Below are 21,417 nucleotides of genomic sequence, written 5' to 3'. Positions count from 1 at the left end.
ATTAATATAGTGTAGAAGAGACTGTTAAAAATTAATATAGTGTAGAAGAGACTTTTAAAAATGAATATAGTGCATTATTATCTCTCCTGCAGATATATAGTTATATGTCCATTTTTTGACACACAGCCTACAAAACCCTGAAATGAATTAAAATGTGCATAAAATACTTTATATGTCAAAAAAAAATGCTTATTAAACTAAAGCATGTGTACATTGTTTATTACCAATCTAATGGCTAATGTTTCACTTCTCTACTTACTACTCTATGCACTACCCACATCCTGATAGCGACATTTCCTACGCTCCTGAAGGCAGCACGGCTCGGTTGATTCCTGCCGTGTCCCGCTGGAGGACAGTCTGGATAGGACAGTCTGTCTGTGTGAACTCTGGGAGGAGAGGAAGCGCTGCGCTGTTAAAACTCACAGGATTTACACTCTCTGCCATTTTGAGGGGGAAAAACCCGGTCGACATCAGGAGTACAGACGCGTCCATTAAAACAAGAAGTCATGACCTGAATCACAGTGAACTCCATGCTGCGGATCTGTGAGTATGTCTGAATCACAGTGAACTCCATGCTGTGGATCTGTGAGTATGTCTCTCTTCTGCTGCTCTGCTTTTAGAGACAGAGCTGGGATAGTTCACCACTTTAACACAGTTTGTTGGTGACGTTGGTAACTTGTCAGTCGTAGCTCGGGGTTGTGAGTGAATGGTGTTTGTGCGACTGAAAAGTGAGTGAGTGACAACTTTACTCAGACTTTGCAGCATAAACAAAGGCTGATCCCAGAAGTGGGCCTCTCTCCTCTCTCCTCTCTGTCCGGGGACATGTAATGGGCCTGGTTCTGTTGTGTTGTGGATGACAGCATGCTGGTACTGTTTTCTTTCTACAGCCCTCTCTAGTTGTTGTTGTTGTTGTTGTTGTTGTTGTTGTTGTTGTTATGGGCGACACAAACTGTGTGGTTTATACCGGTAACTCGTGGGTTGGTGTGGTATTTACTGACCCCACGCTGCAAGAATGCGCTGCAACAATAGTGTTTCAATAGGATTACTAGTTATTTGCACATGTAGAAGACACATTTTTGGACTTTTTTGCTTTATATTATTAGGAAACAATACTGTTTGTTTAGTTTTTTTAATTGATATCACTCCAAAGTGAGATTAGGCTATGTTATGTTATTAAGTATGGAGGACGAATCATGCCAAAATAAAAAATAAAAACAAAAAAAATAATTAAAAAGTAAATGCAAAAAAAAACAAAAAATGAAAGGGAGAATTAAATAGAAGAGTAGATAGTTTTAGATCTGTTTTGTTTACTTATTTTCTTTTGTATTTGCTTGTCTCCATTTTTTTTTTTTGCCCTTAGTTCCTATTGTCTGTTTTTGTTGATATATATCAGAAATGAGACATGATACACACCCCAGAGAAGTCTGTGTCACTGACATGCACATGCTTCCTAATAAAAATATTTGAAACTGTTTTTTTTAAATTGATATCACTCCAAAGTGAGACTAGGTTATGTTATGTTATTAAGTATGGAGGACGAATCCTGCCAAAATAAAAAAACAAAAACAAAAAAAAATAATTAAAAAGTAAATGCAAAAAAAAACAAAAAATGAAAGGGAGAATTAAATAGAAGAGTAGATCGTTTTAGATCTGTTTTGTTTACTTATTTTCTTTTGTATTTGCTTGTCTCCATTTTTTTTTTTTTGCCCTTAGTTCCTATTGTCTGTTTTTGTTGATATATATCAGAAATGAGACATGATACACACCCCACAGAAGTCTGTGTCACTGACATGCACATGCTTCCTAATAAAAATATTTGAAACTGTTTTTTTTAAATTGATATCACTCCAAAGTGAGACTAGGTTATGTTATGTTATGTTATTAAGTATGGAGGACGAATCCTGCCAAAATAAAAAACAAAAACAAAAAAAAATAATTAAAAAGTAAATGCAAAAAAAACCAAAAAATGAAAGGGAGAATTAAATAGAAGAGTAGATCGTTTTAGATCTGTTTTGTTTACTTATTTTCTTTTGTATTTGCTTGTCTCCATTTTTTTTTTTTTTTGCCCTTAGTTCCTATTGTCTGTTTTTGTTGATATATATCAGAAATGAGACATGATACACACCCCACAGAAGTCTGTGTCACTGACATGCACATGCTTCCTAATAAAAATATTTGAAACTGTTTTTTTTTAAATTGATATCACTCCAAAGTGAGACTAGGTTACTTAGTAGCCAAGTTACTGTGAAGTATGGAGGATGAATCCTGCCAAAATAAAAAACAAAACAAATAAAAAATTCATTCAAAAGTAAATGCATTAAAAATAAAAATGAAAGGGGGAATTAAGAGGACATACTTAGAGGAAGTAATACACAGATACATAAATACAGAAGCAAATTAAAACAGAAACTAGGGATGCACTGCTCCGACTTTTTCAGTCCCATACCGATAGCGATACCTGGGCTTTGGGTATCGGCCGATACCGAGTACTGATCCGATACGAGTGGTAAATTATTAATCTGTATGCCTCACTGTGTGGAAGTAACTGGGATCATTATTTTATGATGATAATGTGATTTTTTTTTTTCTTTTTTTTTAAACCTCTATTTAACCAAGTAGTACTCATTCAGATTAAGAATCTCTTTTGCAAGAGAGACCTGGCCAAGACAGCAGCATTTAAACATACATTAAAGTTTCAGACGCCACAACATAAAACAAATGCAAAATAAATACATAGCATAATATCATACAGAACACATTAAAATCAAGTGTTTGAAGCCAACGTTAACGTGAAAATATTCAGAAACACGGAGAGCTTCCGATTGACTCTGCTTCTAGGTCTTTCATTAGTGTTTTAAATTCATCAAAAGTAATCAGATTTTCCAGTTTCATATGGTAAAGCCACATCAACCCTGACTTCAACATTGCTTTCCTAACTCTGTAAAACAAAATGTAGCAAATAAATACGTAGATATAAATGTACTGAATCGTTCTTTATTATTAATATAATAAATCGTTCACTAGCAACTTTGTAAAAAAATCTTTTAAATTTACAGGAATTATAATTCAAGTGTAAACCTTTTTAATCCCGAAACAAATTGGTCAAAATTTAAACAGGAATTAAAAATACAGTATATAATGTATATAGTAAAGAAATATATAATTGAATTTAATAGATCATCCCCATTGTCACCGATATCCAATTCAGCTATTTGAGTCAGTATCAGTCCGATATCTGATCCGGTATTGGTATCGGTTTATCTCTAACAGAAATATTAATTTATGTTACATTTTATCAATTAAATAATGCCTACATTTATTTTTTTATATTATTTTTGGTTAATTTAATGTCATATTTATTTATCAAGTCATTTATTTATTTATTTTTTATTTTGGCAGGTTCCGTCTTCCATATGCAAGTGACAATGAGGGGATAATGGTAAATGCTTCAACATAGTGTGAAAATAACAAGAGTGGAGAAGAGTCAGTAATGTCTGTTAAGTTCACTAACATTAGCTAACAACCAAAAGCTAAAAGGCCGGCTATAGAAGCAAAACACCTGAGTGTAATAAATTGAACAGTTGTGTATTTTATTGCTTATGAATTCAGCTTTTCGTTTGTAAAGGGAATAATGTGGAATTATTACTTATTTCAAAAGTTACATAGTCTTGCTTTGAGGATGCTCTAAAATATATATGAAATACAATTTTTTTCCATTAGTTTATTATTAGTTAAGTGTCTGAGATCAAAATGAATCACTACTGCTTGAGTAAACTACATGACGCGCAATAGTGGAAAAGGCTTTTTGAGTGCATCAGCTGACACAAACGTCTCCCATTCATTCTTGCTTATTTTTTCCAGTCATGCTTTTCTGAAGTGGAACAAACATCTACGACAAATGCCCTTGACTTATTGTATATAACCAACATAACATTGATTTATTTGTTTAAGGTCTTCTGCTTTGTTTGACGGGAGAACAGAGCTCACTTTGCAGACAGCACCGGTGTTGCCACTGGAATATGGGTCATCAAATTTCCAGCTCTGCACTAGATAGTCATTGTGGTCACAACAGTAGTACACTCCATTTATATACTTTTCTACAGGAAAACAAATATACTCTATAGTGTGAGTATGCCAGAGAATCCAACAGGAACTTGTCTCCTTTAATCAGGAAGCATCTGTCTGCAAAGTTCAAGTTCAAACTTGTGTTCTTTTTAAAAATTCAGCAGTTTTATTCTTAAACCACAATAGTTTCCGCTCCGTCATCATTTGTCAGGCGACTGTTCCTGCTTCCTGTCATCAAGGGATTTGTCCCTTCTGTCACACACTGGACAGAGGAAATACAGGAGATAGGCAGAATAACAAGAACTCCTCATGGGAATGGACATTAATCTTGACATAATTTATCATTACGATAACTGCAGTTTAGATATTATACATATTAGGTTGAAATCCAAGAAGTAGCATTTGTTTTCTCATATCCCCATTAGTTCCTCTTTGTGGATTGAAAAGTCTGTGGTTGTGATAAGCTGTCACATTATTCTAGACACATGATATTCACATTATTCTGCAGTTTTTGACAGTTGCACCTATAATTTGACCTGTTTGGAGGTAGAGTGTTAAGTATCAAAGAAGTGCTGACTGGCCTCTTTTAAAGCTGACGAATGCATCTATTCAGCAACATATTCTGACTCAATACTTATAATTAAGTGACTTCAGACTTTAAGTTATTGTCCATAAGGTGTGTACATTATTTTGCCTACCCCAAGTTTAGCAAGTGTTGTCATTTCTGTGAGTATAGTAATAATTGGTCATGATGAACCTGAGATAATGTATGGGATTAGCCTACTCTTTGTCTGCAGCGCTGCAATTTAACTGGGAACAAGCCTGAACAGTGTTTGTAAGAGAGACTTAAACAAAGTTGCTCTTTAGGATTACTATTTTTTGTATTTGCCTTACTTTATTAGGGCTACAACTAACGATTATTTTCATTGTTGATTAATCTGTCGATTATTTTCTCGATTAATCGTTTAGTTGTTGGTCTATAAAATCTCAGAAAATGGTGAAAAATGTGTTTCCCAAAGCCCAAGATGACGTCCTCAAATGTCTTGTTTTGTCCACCACTCAAAGATATTCAGTTTACTGTCATAGAGGAATAAAAAACAGAAAAATATTCACATTTAATAAGCTGGAATCAGAGAATTTTTACTTTATTTTTCTTTAAAAAAATGTCAAAAACCGATTAATCTATTATCAAAATAGTTGGCGATTAATTTAATAGTTGATAACTAATCAATTAGTCGTTGCAGCTCTATACTGGTGTGTTACCATGGGAGATTTCTTCACCTCCAAAAGTAATTCCTCAGACTGGTTTTGTATGTTTATTATGTACCTAATTACTGTAATATAAGCCTATCTTAATCCCCAGGCTCCTTAACTGTCACTGTTTTGTTATGTTTGACGACGATAAACAACCAGACAAACCAGAATTTATGAATAACTGGTGCATTTTTTTTTAAATTTGCTAAAAAAAAAAAAATCACATTAAGATAATATTTGTTGTCAGTTCACACGGATCGAGTAGGCTGGTATTTCCTGTGTGCAGAGCTGCTTGTCCCCGAGGAATGCGTGGAATGTATTTTTTTTGTCCTCTGTAGATTTAGCAACGTCTGGTTTGTGTACTGCCTGCTTAGAGAGCCCGGGAAAGAGACGGCGAGACTGGAAATGAGTGTGAAAGACTGTCAGTAACCCCCGTGGAGAACTCAATCTTCTCAGTGCCCCGTCTCTTTTTGAACCAAAGCTGAAGGATTCTATAAGTCGGAGAGGCGGGATGAACTCATTGAATGTCTGTGTTGCCACTGCAAACATCCCCCTCATTAGAAAGATGTTCTCTCCAGTATTTGACTGAAGACTTGTCAATCCGCTAGCCTGAATCAGAGCCCCCACTTCCCCTGTTTATTTATAGCTGGAGGAACTTGCCACTGAATGTCTCCTTCATGCGAGTCGTGGCTGTGATCTTGAAGGGAGGAGGAAGGCTGTAATTGAGGCTTTTCTGCTTTCAATTATTTTTTTTCAAGATGTTTTATGGGGAGATGACGCTTCGACGTTTCGAAAGTGGCTTCTCTTGAGGCCTGCGAGCCTGATGTTGGTGAGAGCAGAGCTGCCAGCACATCAAAAGACATCCTCTGATTGACTGGCAGGGAAATTAACAGCAAGATTTTGTAAAGATTACAACATGTTTACTGGTTAATTAGCCCGAATGCCATTGCTGTTTAGCAACATTCCCACACGTTTACAGCATTCAATACTTAAAATATGTTCCGCAGATCTCATATCAGTGAGGATAAAACATTCACGGGCATTTAAACAGCTTTTGTTCCCGTCCGAAGCTTCATGCAGTACAAGCCGCTGTGCCACATTATGCCGGTTTTCACAGTTGACTTCATGCTGGTTAATGAGGCAGGATCTTTGCCGCCACGGTTAACTTTTCTCACAGAGCAGGCTCGCAATGAAATATTTAGATTATGCTCATTTCAAAGCGCAGTATGTCTAAAATACAACATTTTAGCTCATCAATTTGCAATACAAAACCTTTGAATATCCAGAACTCTTCCCTTTGAAAAACAGAAACATGTCTTTTTCTCTGAACATTTCCTCCTCTGCTCCGTTAGCAGCTTCTAAAAAAAACACATCACCTATCATATGTATCACAATCCTTCGAGAAAACTAGTGTCAATTTGTCAGAATTTATTCTACGCAGATGATTTACACCTGAATTTTACTGTTTTCTTGTGCAACATAGCAAATTCCATTCATTCATTCGTAGCTTGGTACATGAGCGTTCGTTTGATTGCATTTGTCCTTGCTTTTGGTAATGTGAACTTTCCTTCAGTAGCATGTCTGGTAGAATATGTCATGTCTATATCTAAACTGAAGGATGAATTCTTAAACAAAATAAGTGGTGTTTTTGTAACAGAGATATTTCTGATAAATGCAAGACAAGTAATGAATAGAGTAAGACACTACAAGATGTTCCTGAAAACAATTTGAGGCGAGAAATAGGCATTACAGTAACAGAATATTGATTCATATTTGATCAGCGCTGCCTGGTTTGACCGTTTGATCAGAGTTCGCGAGTGATTGACAGCTGCCTCTGTTTAATGAACAGCCAATAGGAACGCTCTCTCTCTCTGAAATGACCTGTGATTGGTCAAAGTCTCCCGTCAGGTGCTAGATTTTCTAAAGCCTGAAAACGGAGCCATGAGGAGGTGCAGAAGTCAGATTTTCTCACAGAGCACTTGAATTAAAATATGCTGAAAGGTTATTATGGGATTTCTGCTCAATGATGCCACAAACATTCTGCCTACCCTCGCTTTAATGAAGGCAAAAGATTTTCAACAACAATAGGTTTTGGTGCACAAAATCTAAATCTATCATTTAGAATTACAATAAGTGAAGAATGACAATACTCCTTGATTCAACCTTACAGTGCAAATTACTGTTAAATAACATTGCCTGGAGAATAACGAAAATGGTTGATACTCTATAAAAGACTGTTGACCCTATTCTGATTGTGTACTTGCAAGACAGTTCAATGTATAATACGGACACTGACTGCACTGCAGAGTGCTTGCTTCAGCATTTACAACAACATTAATTGTGGCGTTAACATATATAAACATGTTCCAGGTCTTTTCAAGGTCAGTCTCTCATTACGTTTTAATAGAGTACCTTTAGGAAATGTGTTTTATTTATATCCCCAGCAGCTCTCTCACTCTCTCTTTTCTACCGACAGGATAAGAGGACTTTATGAGAACTGATCTGTTCAAGAGCAGAGCATTTTGACCTTTAAAAAAATGACTTATAAGACATCATTTTTTTGCCTTTTCTCATTGTTATTATTTGTTTTCTTGCAGAGGAAGAAGGCCTCGGGGGGGACAGTTACCCAACAAAGGAGTAATTGTTGATTTGGAACCGGTCATCGGTCCTCTTCATTCGCCATGTGTTCCACAAATCACTCAAACTGGGTCACATTTGAAGATGACAACACACCGCTCTCATCACCTCAAAAGCCCCTACAGTCGCCAGGGCTCATCAAAGCGTCAGTGCCGCGTCCCAACGGTCTGAAATTAGTTCTTCCTCCAATCAGAGATACTTCCTGGAGCTTCAATAGCTCTCTGGAGTCCCCTCAAAGCCACTCGAGTCTAAGTGGAAGTTCCTGTGTACCATGTAACACGCCCTTTTGCACTCCTGTGAGTGGGGTTCCTAGCGGTGCGTCCCCATTTCACTCCAACACTCGGGAAAAGAACGACTACTTCCGGAGTCTCTCCAGCACGTCTACCCCCTCTGTTCCCTCTCCTGCACCAGAGGCCCCGCATCAAACCTCAGACGGCCCAAGCCCTTTCCCTTCTTTCCAGGGGAACTCAGGACACTATAACCCCTTCTGGGATGGATCTAGACACAGCGCCGACGTGGACAGCTCCTCCTCCTCAGACTCAGAATCTGACCACAGCCTACCCCGTTTCTTTATTCGGACCAAAGACGGCAGCGAGCCTCCGCGCGACCACCTCCAGAGCTCCTTCTCCTACGTTTGCCACAAACTGGAAGGCCTACGAGCAGAAACGGAAGAAGGAACGGAGACGGAAAAAGACGGGGAGAGGCGGCTAAGTTGCAAAAGCGAGGTGTTAAGCGAGGGTTCATCTCAGTTCGTCCCTCGGGGTCTGTTCCGTAGCCAGAAGAGAGACGGCTGGTCTGTCTTGCTCAGGATTCCTGAAAAAAAGAACCGCATGTCTTCGCGACAGTGGGGGCCAATCTACCTCCGCCTGTTGCCGGGAGGTGTGCTGCAGATGTTCTACGAGAAAGGGCTGGAGAAGCCGTTCAAGGAGTTCCAGCTTCTCCCCCAATGCAGGCTCTCGGATCTCAAACTGGAAAGCTACGGCGAGCCGCGCAAAGTCCTCTCGGTCAAGGTGGAACATTTCTCGTACATTGAAAAGAAGCGGTACCACCCCAAGCTGGAGGTCAGTCACGAGGCGGAGGCGGAAGAGCTGCTCAAGTTTGGCTCCACGGCGCACGACGACATGGAGGACCTGGTAGTCTCCATGGAGGAGGAAATCTTCAAATTGTGTTTGCACCACCAGCAGAGGCGGCACTACGAGGAGCAGGAGCTGAACTTGCAGATCACCGATCACATCTGGGTACAACTGGATAAGTCCGGCGACGTCATGGAGCGGACGGCCTTCACCCAGATTCACTGTCTCTCTTTCCTGAACGGAATAGGGGATTGTTTTCTCGCCCTTAACGATCTCGGGCTGCTGCGCTCCCACTCCAGCTACGGCTCCGAGGAGGACGGCGAGCTCTGGATGGAGATCGCAGACTGCCATTTTCATAGATGTGTGAACGAGACAGACTTTCAGAGGTCCCGACTGGTAAAGTTCTCTCCGCCCGAGGCCTGCAGGGTGGAGCTGATGCGGTATAAGACGGCGCTTTTGGGTTGCACGGAAATTCCCTTCTCGATTAAAGCCGTCGTCACGGTTCAAGGTGCCTACGTGGAGCTCCAGGCATTTCTTAACATGTCGGCCTCCTTCCTGTCCGCAGTGGGGGTGTCTGACACGAACCCGCTGTGCGAGAATGTAGTGATCCGTGTGCCGGTGCCAGGCGACTGGGTCAAAGTGACGCAGACAGTGGCTCTGCTGCGGCAGAGGTCGCTGAAGGCCCGTATGAACAGAAACGCCTGCTTGGGCGCCGTCAGCGCTGCAGATTCACAGCCTGTCATGCAGGTGACAATCGGCACTGTGAAGTATGAGAATGTATATTCAGCCGTCGTGTGGAGGATCGACCGACTGCCCGCGAAGAATACGGGTAACGCATTCCTCAGAGATTAATAGCATTTTCTCATTAACTTCTAGGCCTTGGCTTCTTGTTTACAGCATGTTTGCCGCTCAGTGGTGTGACACTCTAACTACAAGCGACCTTTGTTTTCTCCTTTGCAGCAGTGGATCATCCCCATTCATTTTCCTGCAAGCTAGAGCTGGGATCAGATCAGGAGATCCCAAGTGACTGGTACCCTTTTGTCACGATGGAATGTGAAATTATGGGCGCGGTCGTGTCACAGACCAGAGTGAAGTCAATGGGCACAGCCAACGACATCCAGCCGCAGAAACACGTGACCAGTTGGACACGTTATCATTGTCAGGTGAGATGTCTAATTAGTGTAATAATACAGTTTTTTCTCAATCGCTGTGGCTCATTATTTGAAACAATAACATAACATTCTCTATATAAACTGTAAGTGCAATTACATGTTTTTTCAACCCTAGAAATGTTTCTTATATGCAAATCCCTGTTTTGTTTTTGTTGACACTGACTACTTACTGTACTATACCAGAATATCAGTATCTGTCTAGCTGAATGTGTTTCGCACAGAGCTTTATAGATTCCCATTTCAACAGTAGGTCAAAGTTTAATGGGAAAAGTCAATACTGTAGGATACAATACTATATACACAGAAACATTATATGCACAGTTGTGTTTACAGTAAATATATTTGTGTAGCAAAGTGTTATATGTATTATAAACAGAAAATTCACCTTTGAGCTTTCATATAAAGTCATATACGGTGAACAGAAAATTTGCCACAAAATGACATCCATGCCGATGAAAAAATGTAGTTCAGTAAAAGACAACAAATTGTACCTCCTCACAGTACGTAACATCCATGTCATAGATATTTATGTAATATACATGTATGTCTCACAGATTTTCGATAATTGATTGGATCATTTTACATGTGATTGCTCAAACGATGAAAGAATGTTTAGAAGTTGAGAAGAGGACGACAACTTCACTGAGAATCAACTCATCAGTTTTGATCAGCAAGATGTGCAAGTGGTTATTGAGTAAATTGGATTTACTCTTTGCACACACGTGCCAAAACATGTGCGATTTGCTTGAACGAATGAGAAATTCAGATTTATTATGATCAACAAACTAATTGTTCAGAGATTTGAGCTTATTGCGAATGAGAAAAACTGTAATATCTTGCTCAATGCATGAGAAAACCTCTATTATCACTATTCATTAGTGCAACTAACCTCATTTTGTGTTTTTTTTTTAGGTGGAGGTGGAGAAGAAATGGATTGAAACCGAATCACAGAGGCAATCTGGCTGTATGACGCAGTGATGATAAAGGAAGCTCTGAAGAGGACGTTATCCCTTTGGTCCAAGAGATTCGCCAAAATCGTCTTAATGGTGCGAAGAGATGACAAAAAAAAAATGAACAAAAACAAGGGTGATGAGGGACTTTCTGCTTTCGTCAAATTCATCTAATTACACAATATAGCCTGGTAGTATTTCTTCTGGAGGTTAACTGATTTTGTATCCTTTTAACTGAGACTGAATTAGTCTAGAACTAATCAACAATTTAACATGGTCCTTTTGCCTAGCACTTTACATTTAATAGATGTATTAACTGTACGACCACAGTTTATATGAGTACTGTATATAAGCTTTTGCATTTGCATCATCTGCACTGCCCTCCAGAATGATTGGCAGCCTTAATAAATGTACGCCGAACGGGCTGCGTTGAGATAAACAGCTTAAGTAATGAGCAATATTCACTGAATATGAGGAAAAAGTAATTATCAGCAGACGTTTAGGGTCAGGCCCTTTTGTTGCCTGGCGATGTTTAAACATCACACGCTTCTAAATGTATTCATTAAGGTATGAATACTCAACATTTGCACTAAATTCTATGTGGCATTTTTTTTATTCTCAATATTTTGCAGTCCAAATGTAAGTAACCCCTTAAGTGTCAGAACGAATATGCAAGGACCTTAGTGATGTAATTTATAGTTTCACAAATACGTCGGTTCAAAGGTGGGTCACATCACACTGAGCCCCACGGATCAGCAATTGTCTGAAGTGACCTAATCACAGTTATTAGTGTTGATCTGACTCCGGCTCTGTGCCAATTAGCAGCCATTCTCAGCAGTGAAGCACTCTGATCAGAAGTTCAAAGCAACATGAGACAAACCAACAATTATATCATGTTTCTCACAAGTGCATTGGCCCCAAAAGCTACAAAATAATGTCATATTTGAAGGGTAACTGTCTTGTTTTTGCCAAATACAGACAAATTGCATTTAGTGAGTGATACAGCAGGACTGACTGCGACTAATATGACCCACCTTCGGAGCACTTTTTGTCTGAAATGTACTGTGCAACACAGGGTGCTAATATTATTATTATATAAAGTGAGAAATTAATTATTTTTTCCAAATGGAATACGGCTCATTACTTGCGTTGCTTACCTCAAGCTGACCTTTGACTATACACCAAGGTTGTATTCTGGAGGAATGTAATTTTATTTAAACAAATCAAATCTTTATTATGTGATCTTTCTGCCTCTGGGTTGTGAATAGGTTGGATTAAAAAAAAAAAAAAAAAAAGAATGGTGAAGCTTCATAGTGAACAACACAGCCTTCAGTGATGATTTTTATGTATGCGGTACCTGGCTTAAGCTGGATATTATGTACGTCAAGAGTAAAAAAAAATTGAATTAAAGCTGAATGTCTCCTGGTACTTCTTCACAGATGGAAGTGACTGTCACAGAAACTAACCGTGAGTTTACACCTTGTTAATGGAGAACTGCACACGCATAAAACACCACAGTAATATGTGTTAATTCTTAACAAAGGAGCAAAATAGTTTTTAACAAACATCACACTGAGTGTCAAAACAGCACAATTTAACTCAATATTTCCCATCATCGCAGTTTAGTTGAGAGACTGAGACATCCAGCAGTGAGTAATGGCAGGCTGCTGCTCAATAAATGACGTGTGATGCTGTGTGATTTGTTTTATTTAATTAACTCTGATAGTGCACAGGTACATAAGAGTTGAATTGAATTGATTCACCTCTTTGGGAACACACTGCACATGGAACAATATTGTTTAATGCAATCATTTTCATGCTGGACCCTGCGGTGATGAGTCACTATAGCCTCTACTCTTCTAAAGCTAATTTGTTGTTATTAATTATGTCTATTATGTGTTTTCATGGTCTTTAGGTGTTTATATTTTGGGGATGTTTCACTTAAACACATAAAAAGATGGATTATTAACCCCAAAGGATGAGTTCAAACGTTTCCCCGAAAATGATAACATTGAGTTTTTTTGATCACGATAGGGGGCAGTGTTTGTAACATTAAAATGACCGTGGTTACTTCCATTACATAAATTATTTTCAGTTACTTAATATTTTCCATTGGTGAAGTAAGCATGTACTAATAAAATAGACATAACATAGATAATGTAACTATCAGTTATATATGGGAATAAAGAGTAAGGAGAGCCTCTGTTTGAGTTGAGAGTAGCTTTAAAGTGACAGCTGAGTGCCTGTTGGTGTCAGCGACTGTAGTATCGACGGGTGGATCCTCTCATGTTGCTGCGTTTGAGCCACATCGCTCTCATCCTCATCAGAGGAGTAAACCTACAGTGTTGAAAGAGTGCCAGCATTACCAAACTCATGCTCGGAAGGAAGCAGGGGTCAAGGCCCCATGCTGCTGCTGCTACAACTTTATTGAACACCAAGTTCAAAATGAAGTGTTTTGTAAAGGGTGAAATATTTTTAACTCCTGGTATTGTGCATTCTCGGGATTAGACACTACTGAGCCCTCAGCACTGTGGGAAATGAGCAACCATATAACCTTTTTGTTGAAAGTAACCAGAAAACTATAGAGCTGTGTTGGACAGAGATATCTGAGTCTCTTAAGATCAGCTACTGTCAACTGGCCTGCAGGGACACCCACTATCCCCAACCCTAAATGGGTGACATCCAGTCAGACATGATGCCTCTCAAGCTGCAGCAGAATTTGTCACAGAATTGTTTTGATTGTATAATGAATGAGATGCACAATGAGAAAGCCTAAACTCTCATCTTGCTTTAGCACAGGGGTCAGCAACCTTTACTATCAAAAGAGCCATTTTAGGCAAAAACAACCCAAAAAAAATCTGTCTGGAGCCGCAAAACATTTCAGCATTGTGATGAAGGTAACACAGTTTATAGTCTAAGTATATAGTATATAAGTCTAATTCAGTGAGGGTCAAAGAGCAAATGTACTACGGAGTATTAGGGTCACATTGAGGGAAAAAAAATCTGAGATTTCCAGAAAAAAGTCATATTACGAGAAAAAATTCATAACTTTATGAGAAAAAAGTCATAATATTATGAGAATAAAGTCATAACTTTACGAGAAAAAAATAAAATAGCACGTAAAATTACTACTTTATAATATGACTTTATTTTCATAATATCATGACTTTTTTATTCGTAATAATTTATTATGACTTTATTCTCGTAATATTATGACTATTCTCGAAATCTCAGATTTATTTTTTTTCCTCAATGTGGCCCTAATACTTCGTTGTACCATAGACCTACAACAATGATAAATAAAAAGGAAAATATAAACACAAAACAGTTATTCATTTTCATTTTTAAAAATCCACAGGGAGCCACTGGAGAGGAGCTAAAGAGCAGCATGTGGCTCCGGAGCCGCAGGTTGCTGACCCCTTCTTTAGCAACAAAGATTGAATTTAAAGGTCCCATATTGTAAAAAAAAGGAGATTTACATGTCATTTTTTATTAGAAAGCAGGTTTAAGTTCTATATAAATACTGTGGAAGTATCAAAACGCTTAATCCATGGAGAAATGGGCAATGTATTCAGAAACTGCCTTAAAACGAGCTGTCAGGATTTCTGTAATTTTGTGATGTCACAAAAATACAATAATAGACCATTACACAGTTTGTTTTTTTAATTCTAAATGTGTCTCAGTTTATTTCCAGTAGCAGTGTATGTGACATTAGCTGACAGGAAGTAACATATAGACCTAAACTGCTGAAATTCTGTTGAAATGAGCTAAAGCCTATGGCTAAAACGGAGCAGAAAAATAAAGGGTTTTTATTACATTAAAGCATGTAAACAGGCAATGAACCTGAAAATATGCATAATATGCAACCTTTAAATTAAATTAAATTATATGTCTATTGAAACATATTTTAAGATTATATTGAACAAAAAATAAAAAGGGAAACAAAAAAAAACTGTGACTTTTATCACCACTTTCTGAGACTCTTTATCCCTACATACCCTGAAGGCCTCATCTCCAATCACATCTCTGTGTGGAGCTTGATTATTATCACCTGTGGGTTCACTGTCGGTCAGGTTGCTGCGGGCTAAACCATCTTTATCACTTTATCACCGTTAACTGTATGTATTTATTTTTATACATCCATAGTATTATGTTAGCAAAGTCCATTATTGTCACCAGACCACAGTTATTTTTGCCCTGAATCATGCTGACCAACACAGGCCCAGTGGTGAGTAAGCAGGGCTGCTGGAGGCGCTCTTTCTATCCAAATGTAGACTATTTATTCTGAGCTTTAAGCATTTATTGGAATAGCTCAGTGCAGTTTAATCAATCATGTTGTCAAACCAAATCCCATCAAAACAAATCTATAAATTATTATGTCACATGGCTTTCTATATCGCACAAATCTTAACAGTAATGTTTGATAAACAACGTTTTGTGTCCCTTTTTAAGAAGTCTGCCCTGAAATATTTCATTTCACATTTTTTAAAATAGGATTTTTGTCGTTTTAAAGTGATTTAAATGCACTGTGAAACGTTTTTTGTTTAATGGTTTATTTAATAGGGACCAATACAATGTACATAGATAACTTAAAAACAGCTATCTGATGCTTATAGTGGATGCTAATTTGCAACACCTGTCCCTAGAAGGGCTTTTTGTGAAAATAAGAGATTAAAACAGGAATGGGTACAGGAAACAAAAGTATAGGCAACATCTTTTATTCTGAAAAAAACATTAGCCTGAAAAATACTGATGTGTAACCTGAAATGAAGAGTGACTTTGATATGTTCAGAAAATATCCTTTATATTTACATATAAATATGAGTCTACTCTTTCCAACAGGTAGCAGCATAGAAAAAGGCAGATATTTTAATGAAATTTGGTGTGTTGCTTATAAAAACATCACTTTATCCTCACAAGCAGCTGAACAGCTTCTGACTTGCAGTTTCTGTAAACAACTGCAGGCCAAACTCTACTGGTCCATCATTGATGATGTGATTGAGAGTATGAGGGAGCTCTTCTTGGATGAAGGGCTTGAAGACCGCGTCCTGGATGATTTAAGACATGTGAGTCTACACACAACCCTGCTTCATTTCTTTTTAAGAATAATAGATATAATGCACATCTTGACTCAATATGTCAGTATCTAGTGAGGATGTATACACCATACCAGGAAGACAGACTGCTGTGTCCTCTTGCTGTGCAGCTTTGGGAGTCAAAGATGATGCAGTCAAAGGCAATGGAAGACTTCAGGAAAAATAATATCAACTCATCCAACTTTGTGCTGCAGCTCCCTGCCAACTACAGTCGGACTGATGGAGAACTAACAGGTAACAGTATAGGCCTAGAAACTCTTACTTTAAAGTAGCTCAGTTACTTTAAATGTGAATATTTCGGTGTGTGAATTTGCAGCAGATTAGCTCTCAAATTAGATGTTTGTGGCATAATTGTACATACACTAATGTAATTGAAGTTATTCTTTTGACTTTTGTATCACCTGCTCTGCTCTGATTTTTTTTGCTCCCAGCCTCAGTTGTGATCCCCAGTCACAATATCCACAGTTTCCCAATGAAAGTGAGTGTCATCATGATTTACAGTATACATCACCTCCCTGACCTCATATGGCTATTTACATGAGGTGCATATTCAGAAGCAAATAATATCCATAATAATTTGAATCTTGACAGCAACTGAATTTTTTTTATTGTTAAATGTAATCACCGCTGAATGCGTAATATTGAAATGTAAACACCATGAAATTTATAGCATTGAAATCTTAATCTTAACTTAATTTTAAGTTACTGTTTTATGGTTCAGAAGTTTGAATTTAGTTACATTCTGATATAGTTGTTTAAATTGGATTTGTGCATTTCAGACTCCAAAATTCAAGAGGAAAAAACTTGAACATTTGGGCTACCGAGGATACTCCTCCCTCTCCTGTTAAAAAAAAAAAACAGTATTAAACACTTAGATCAGTTTTTAGCAACTTGACTTTTTTCAACTTAACATTTTAGATCAGAGTTTTAGATTTAAGTTTCACGAATTGAATTTGATCAATTTAAATATAGATTTGGACACTTCAATTTTCTATCTGAATTTGTGAACTAGGGCTGCAACTAACGATTATCTTCATTGTCGATTAATCTGTAGATATTTTTTGATTAATTGGTTAGTTGCTTGGTCTATGAAATGTCAGAAAATGGTGAAAAATGTCAATTAGTGTTTCCAAAAGCCCAAATATGACGTCCTCAAATGTCTTATTTTGTCCACAACTCAAAGATATTCAGTTTACTGTCATAGAGGAGTAAAGATTTAGTAGTTGGCTATTTATTTAATAGTTGACAACTAATCGATTAATCAATTAACTGTAAAAAATACTGGAAATTGCTTCATGTAAAATTACCTCCTGGAAAATTCAAAGTGGGGACTTGAAACGATTGTTATCATAGTAAAATAATGAATAGCTATAAATGGCTATTATTTGCCTCCATAGTCAAATAGTCACAACTTCATTACTCTGAGATGACAGTTTAAAATGGTCTCTGTGACACAGACCGGTTGACCTCAGGGTTATGAGTACATTAATGAAAACGCAATCAAGCACTACCAGACGATGTTTAATTGATAAGCCCAACATTTTGTAGAAGATGGCTTTAAATCATTACTGTTTGATGTGCTGGATTTTTCCTTCATTGCAGAACAACTCGGAGACACTTTCTACTTTTTCTCTCCCTGCTGGGTTGTCTTACCCTGTGCAGATACCAGCTGGAGTCACTCTACAAACAGCTTCTGGTACACAACGATTCTACCTGCTATGGGCCTACATCTGTTTCAGTTTGCAGCATCCATGCGCTAATGGGTTGAATTTAACATGACACTTTTCCCTTTTGTCTCCCTGAGGTCAACTTTACAAGGTCAATGTTCCCGTTGTGGTTACTCAGGCCCCAGCAGCAGGTCAGCCACTTGCATCCCGACCCACGCAGAAAGTCATCGAGCAGAGAGAAGAAGCTGCTGCCCCTCAGTCAGCTGCTGTCCCACCAAATCATCCTCAGGAGGTGGAGCCAGCCTCTCTTCCTGCTACCTCTGTCACACATCCGCCACATCCAAATACCAGTTTACCCCACGGTCAGGAGAGCAGCGTCCCCCAGCAGCCACCAGTTCCTGCTGCTGACACCTCGTCTCCTCAGGGGGCCCGCTCTCCAGAGCCAGAGGTCACACTGGAAGTAAATGAGCCGAGTCCTCAACTCAAACCTGTGAACCTGAGTACGAGCGCCTCACCCCGCAGTCAATTAGACTTCCAGATCAGCGCCGAGGACGCTTTGACAGAGACGGCACAGTTAAAGACCAGAGACATCGACGACATCCTGAAAGAGGTGATCGAGGAGGAGAGAGAGAAGGCAGAAAGGGCGAGGAGTCTAGCGTCTGCAAAGACTGACGACCAGTCTGAGGCTATTCTCGGGGTAAGTTGAAAAAAATATTCTCCCTTTAAGCAAATACACCAGTGTTACACCAAAATCTTTTACTTTTCTTTTTGAGTTTAAATAAAAAATATTAAAATGTTTAGAATGTTTAAAATATTAAAATATATTTATGTTTTTTAACAATTTAATTTTGTGTGTTTTCTGTCACATATTTGCCTCATTTATTAGGTACAGTGGGGTCACATTTTCTGATAACAGCCATCAGAAATGGTGACCTCATGTGTCGCTGGCTCTCTGTGGTCAAAGATTTTGGTGTAACACTGGTAACGTAATAGGAAAAGGCTAGTGGTTGAGGTACAGATGTCTATTGTTAAATTAACGGTTTGACTTTTTGGGAAATGCACTCATATCTGAACACTAAATATGTAGCTGCAGCCATTTAGCTTAGCTCAGCATATCGACTGAAAACGGGGAAACCTGGCTCTGTCTATACTATACTCTAACAAAATCTGCCTACCAGCACCTCTAAAGCTCAGTAATTAACACATTATTTCTTGGTTTGTTTAATCTCTACAAAGATGGAACTGTAAAAATGTTTTTTTTAAATGGGGGTTTATGTGCCAAACTATGTTTTGGCTGGGAGTTTCAAGGCTTTATGTTACGCTAACATAGATAACCAGCTGCTGGCAGTACCTTTATATTGACTAGATCGACATAAAGTGGAATACGTTTTTTATCATCTAACTCTTGACAAGAAAGCAAAGTGTATTTCCCCAAATGTTGGACTATTCCTCAAAGGGGCACTCAACATCTGTGTGTAATGAAAAGCATTGAGTTGCATTTTTGGAACTTGGACCCACACTAGAGACTAAAAGTCACAATATCTCAGCCTCTGCTGCATTGGTTTTCACCATACTATTCTTAACCTCATGAAAGTTCAATTATAAATTATTAGAGTCGCCCTTTAATTCATCTGAAATAAATGTTTCCATGTATGATAAAGTCAACGTTCATGTTAGAAAACCTTCTCATATTAAAGTCCTAAACATGAATTGCATTACAATCTCAGATGCCTGAGTACTGTAAAACAGACTGCTGTGCTATCAACTTAAACCAATTCAGGAGTGCAATCTTGAATTATTCAAAGAAAAGACATTTTACCCTACAGCATACTTAACAATTTCTGAATGTTATCATGGCATAACTGTTACGTTTCTTCTCTCTAAGCTGGACCTGGACTACAGCTACAGCGAACTGTCAGACATCGTGCAGCTGGATGGTCCTGCAGGCAACTCTGACATGGAAGAGGAAGAGGGAGTTCCTCTGGAAGAGAACGACTTTCTGGGTATGATCAACGCAGAGGCCATAAAGGCCCTGCAGGAAGGACACGGCAGCAGTGACGGCGACAGCATCTCCTCCAGCGGCGACAGCGATGCAGCAGATGAACTCGCTAATGTAGAGGAAGAGGTGAGAGGGAGTGTGTTGGATATAAATTGTTGGCCACTGGAACATCTCTGGGTGGAAAACTCCAGCTGATCAGTGCCTAGAAATGACATTCATCGGTCATGTTTTTGTCACAACAGCATGTCTTTGATTGCACTTTTTTAAAAATGCACTTTCTGTTGAATAGGATCCTTTGAACTCAGGTGACGATGTGATTGAACAGGACATCCCCGATCTCTTTGACACCGACAATGTAATCGTTTGCCAGTATGACAAAGTAAGAACATTTTGGCTCTATATTGGCCATTATTTGCCTCTCAACAAAGCCCAGAGCTGACTCTTAATCTTGTATAAAATGTTCTTTTTTATTGCAGATTCACCGCAGTAAGAACCGCTGGAAGTTTCATTTGAAAGATGGAGTGATGTGTTACGGAGGCAGGGACTACGTGTTCTCCAAAGCTGTTGGGGAAGCCGAGTGGTGAAGAGCTTTAGTGCTCTTGAACGCATCATGTTGAATGTGGGGAAACTGATTTAAAAAGAGAAAAATAATCAGTGAATTTAGACCTCTCGCTGGTGTAATTTGGCTCACGGAGCAGACAGCTAAAACGCTTCTGTGCAAAATCACTGATGCTTTTTGTTTTTTTTTCATTATGTAATTATCAGAGAAATACTGCAAGTCATTTACGATGTTACAACCAATTAATTAGAGCATTGCTTGTAAATCCAGTCGACTGACACAAACAGCATGAATTTATGTTGTATGATATTTTGCTGAAAGTAGTTTTCTTTATTAGCGGAGCAGAGCATAATTTGGCCAGGAATGTGTTTCATTCTGTCATGATCGTGTTGCTTTGAAGGTACCTAATGTGCTGTTTGATTTTCCGACATTGTAATGTCTTGCCTTTAATCATGCTTCAAATACACTGAACTGCACTGCTGTGCTGCATTCAATGAACACTGTTTTTTCTGTGCAACCCCTGTACAAAGCCAGTGTTGTCATTATTTTTCTAATGAGGGTTTTGTTCATTTCATTATTGAAACCAAACCAAACGACACACAAATTCACTGGAGTATGACAAAATCAATTTATAAATGCCAGCATGGACACTAAAATCGATTCATGTTTGACTGTTTTGTGGACAGACACTCCAGCTAGCTACTCACAGCTGGAGAGAAAACATAAAGGGTGGTGTGACAGTTTCAGCAACAAATCACAAAACAAAAACAAATTAGTGACAAATCCTTGGAAAATGTTTTTGACATTGGCAGTGTCACAATTTTAGTGACATTCTTTGATGCAGGCATTGTGTCTGTTTGCATGTTCAATATGACGCAACAGTAGATTATTAACAGGATATGAAATCAGAAAAACATATTTGTACTACACAAAATGACTGGATAA

General features: G+C 38.4%; 1 protein-coding gene across 2 annotated transcripts; it reads left to right on the top strand.

Annotated features, from left to right (window-relative positions):
* The first annotated feature begins 323 nt into the window (after positions 1-323).
* LOC119495490 (stonin-1) lies at positions 324-20,985 on the top strand. Of its 2 annotated transcripts, XM_037781996.1 has the most exons (11): positions 343-543; positions 7,917-9,858; positions 9,990-10,192; positions 16,116-16,217; positions 16,358-16,481; positions 16,679-16,725; positions 17,850-17,943; positions 18,052-18,611; positions 19,800-20,039; positions 20,203-20,292; positions 20,390-20,985. In XM_037781996.1, the coding sequence occupies exons 2-11, from the start codon at positions 8,001-8,003 to the stop codon at positions 20,495-20,497; spliced, it is 3,426 nt and encodes a 1,141-aa protein (XP_037637924.1). In that variant the 5' UTR covers positions 343-543; positions 7,917-8,000; the 3' UTR covers positions 20,498-20,985. The 2 variants fall into 2 exon arrangements, with proteins under 2 accessions (XP_037637923.1, XP_037637924.1); XM_037781995.1 differs by lacking the exons at positions 16,116-16,217; positions 16,358-16,481; positions 16,679-16,725; ... (3 more) ...; positions 20,203-20,292; positions 20,390-20,985 and adding an exon at positions 11,114-12,561 and having other exon boundaries at positions 324-543.
* The last annotated feature ends 432 nt before the right edge of the window (positions 20,986-21,417 follow it).

The sequence above is a fragment of the Sebastes umbrosus genome, chromosome 10, assembly GCF_015220745.1.
Source record: "Sebastes umbrosus isolate fSebUmb1 chromosome 10, fSebUmb1.pri, whole genome shotgun sequence".
NCBI lineage: Eukaryota > Metazoa > Chordata > Actinopteri > Perciformes > Sebastidae > Sebastes > Sebastes umbrosus.
Note: the sequence above shows the minus strand (reverse complement) of the source record. Positions and strands in the feature narration are given on the sequence as shown.

Coding starts and splice junctions, on each gene's coding strand:
- LOC119495490 (XM_037781996.1), top strand. CDS start 8,001: ATGTGTTCCACAAATCACTCAAACTGGGTCACATTTGAAGATGACAAC. Junction 16,482..16,678: donor GACTGATGGAGAACTAACAG/GTAACAGTATAG, acceptor TTTTGCTCCCAG/CCTCAGTTGTGATCCCCAGT. Junction 16,726..17,849: donor TCCACAGTTTCCCAATGAAA/GTGAGTGTCATC, acceptor CCTTCATTGCAG/AACAACTCGGAGACACTTTC.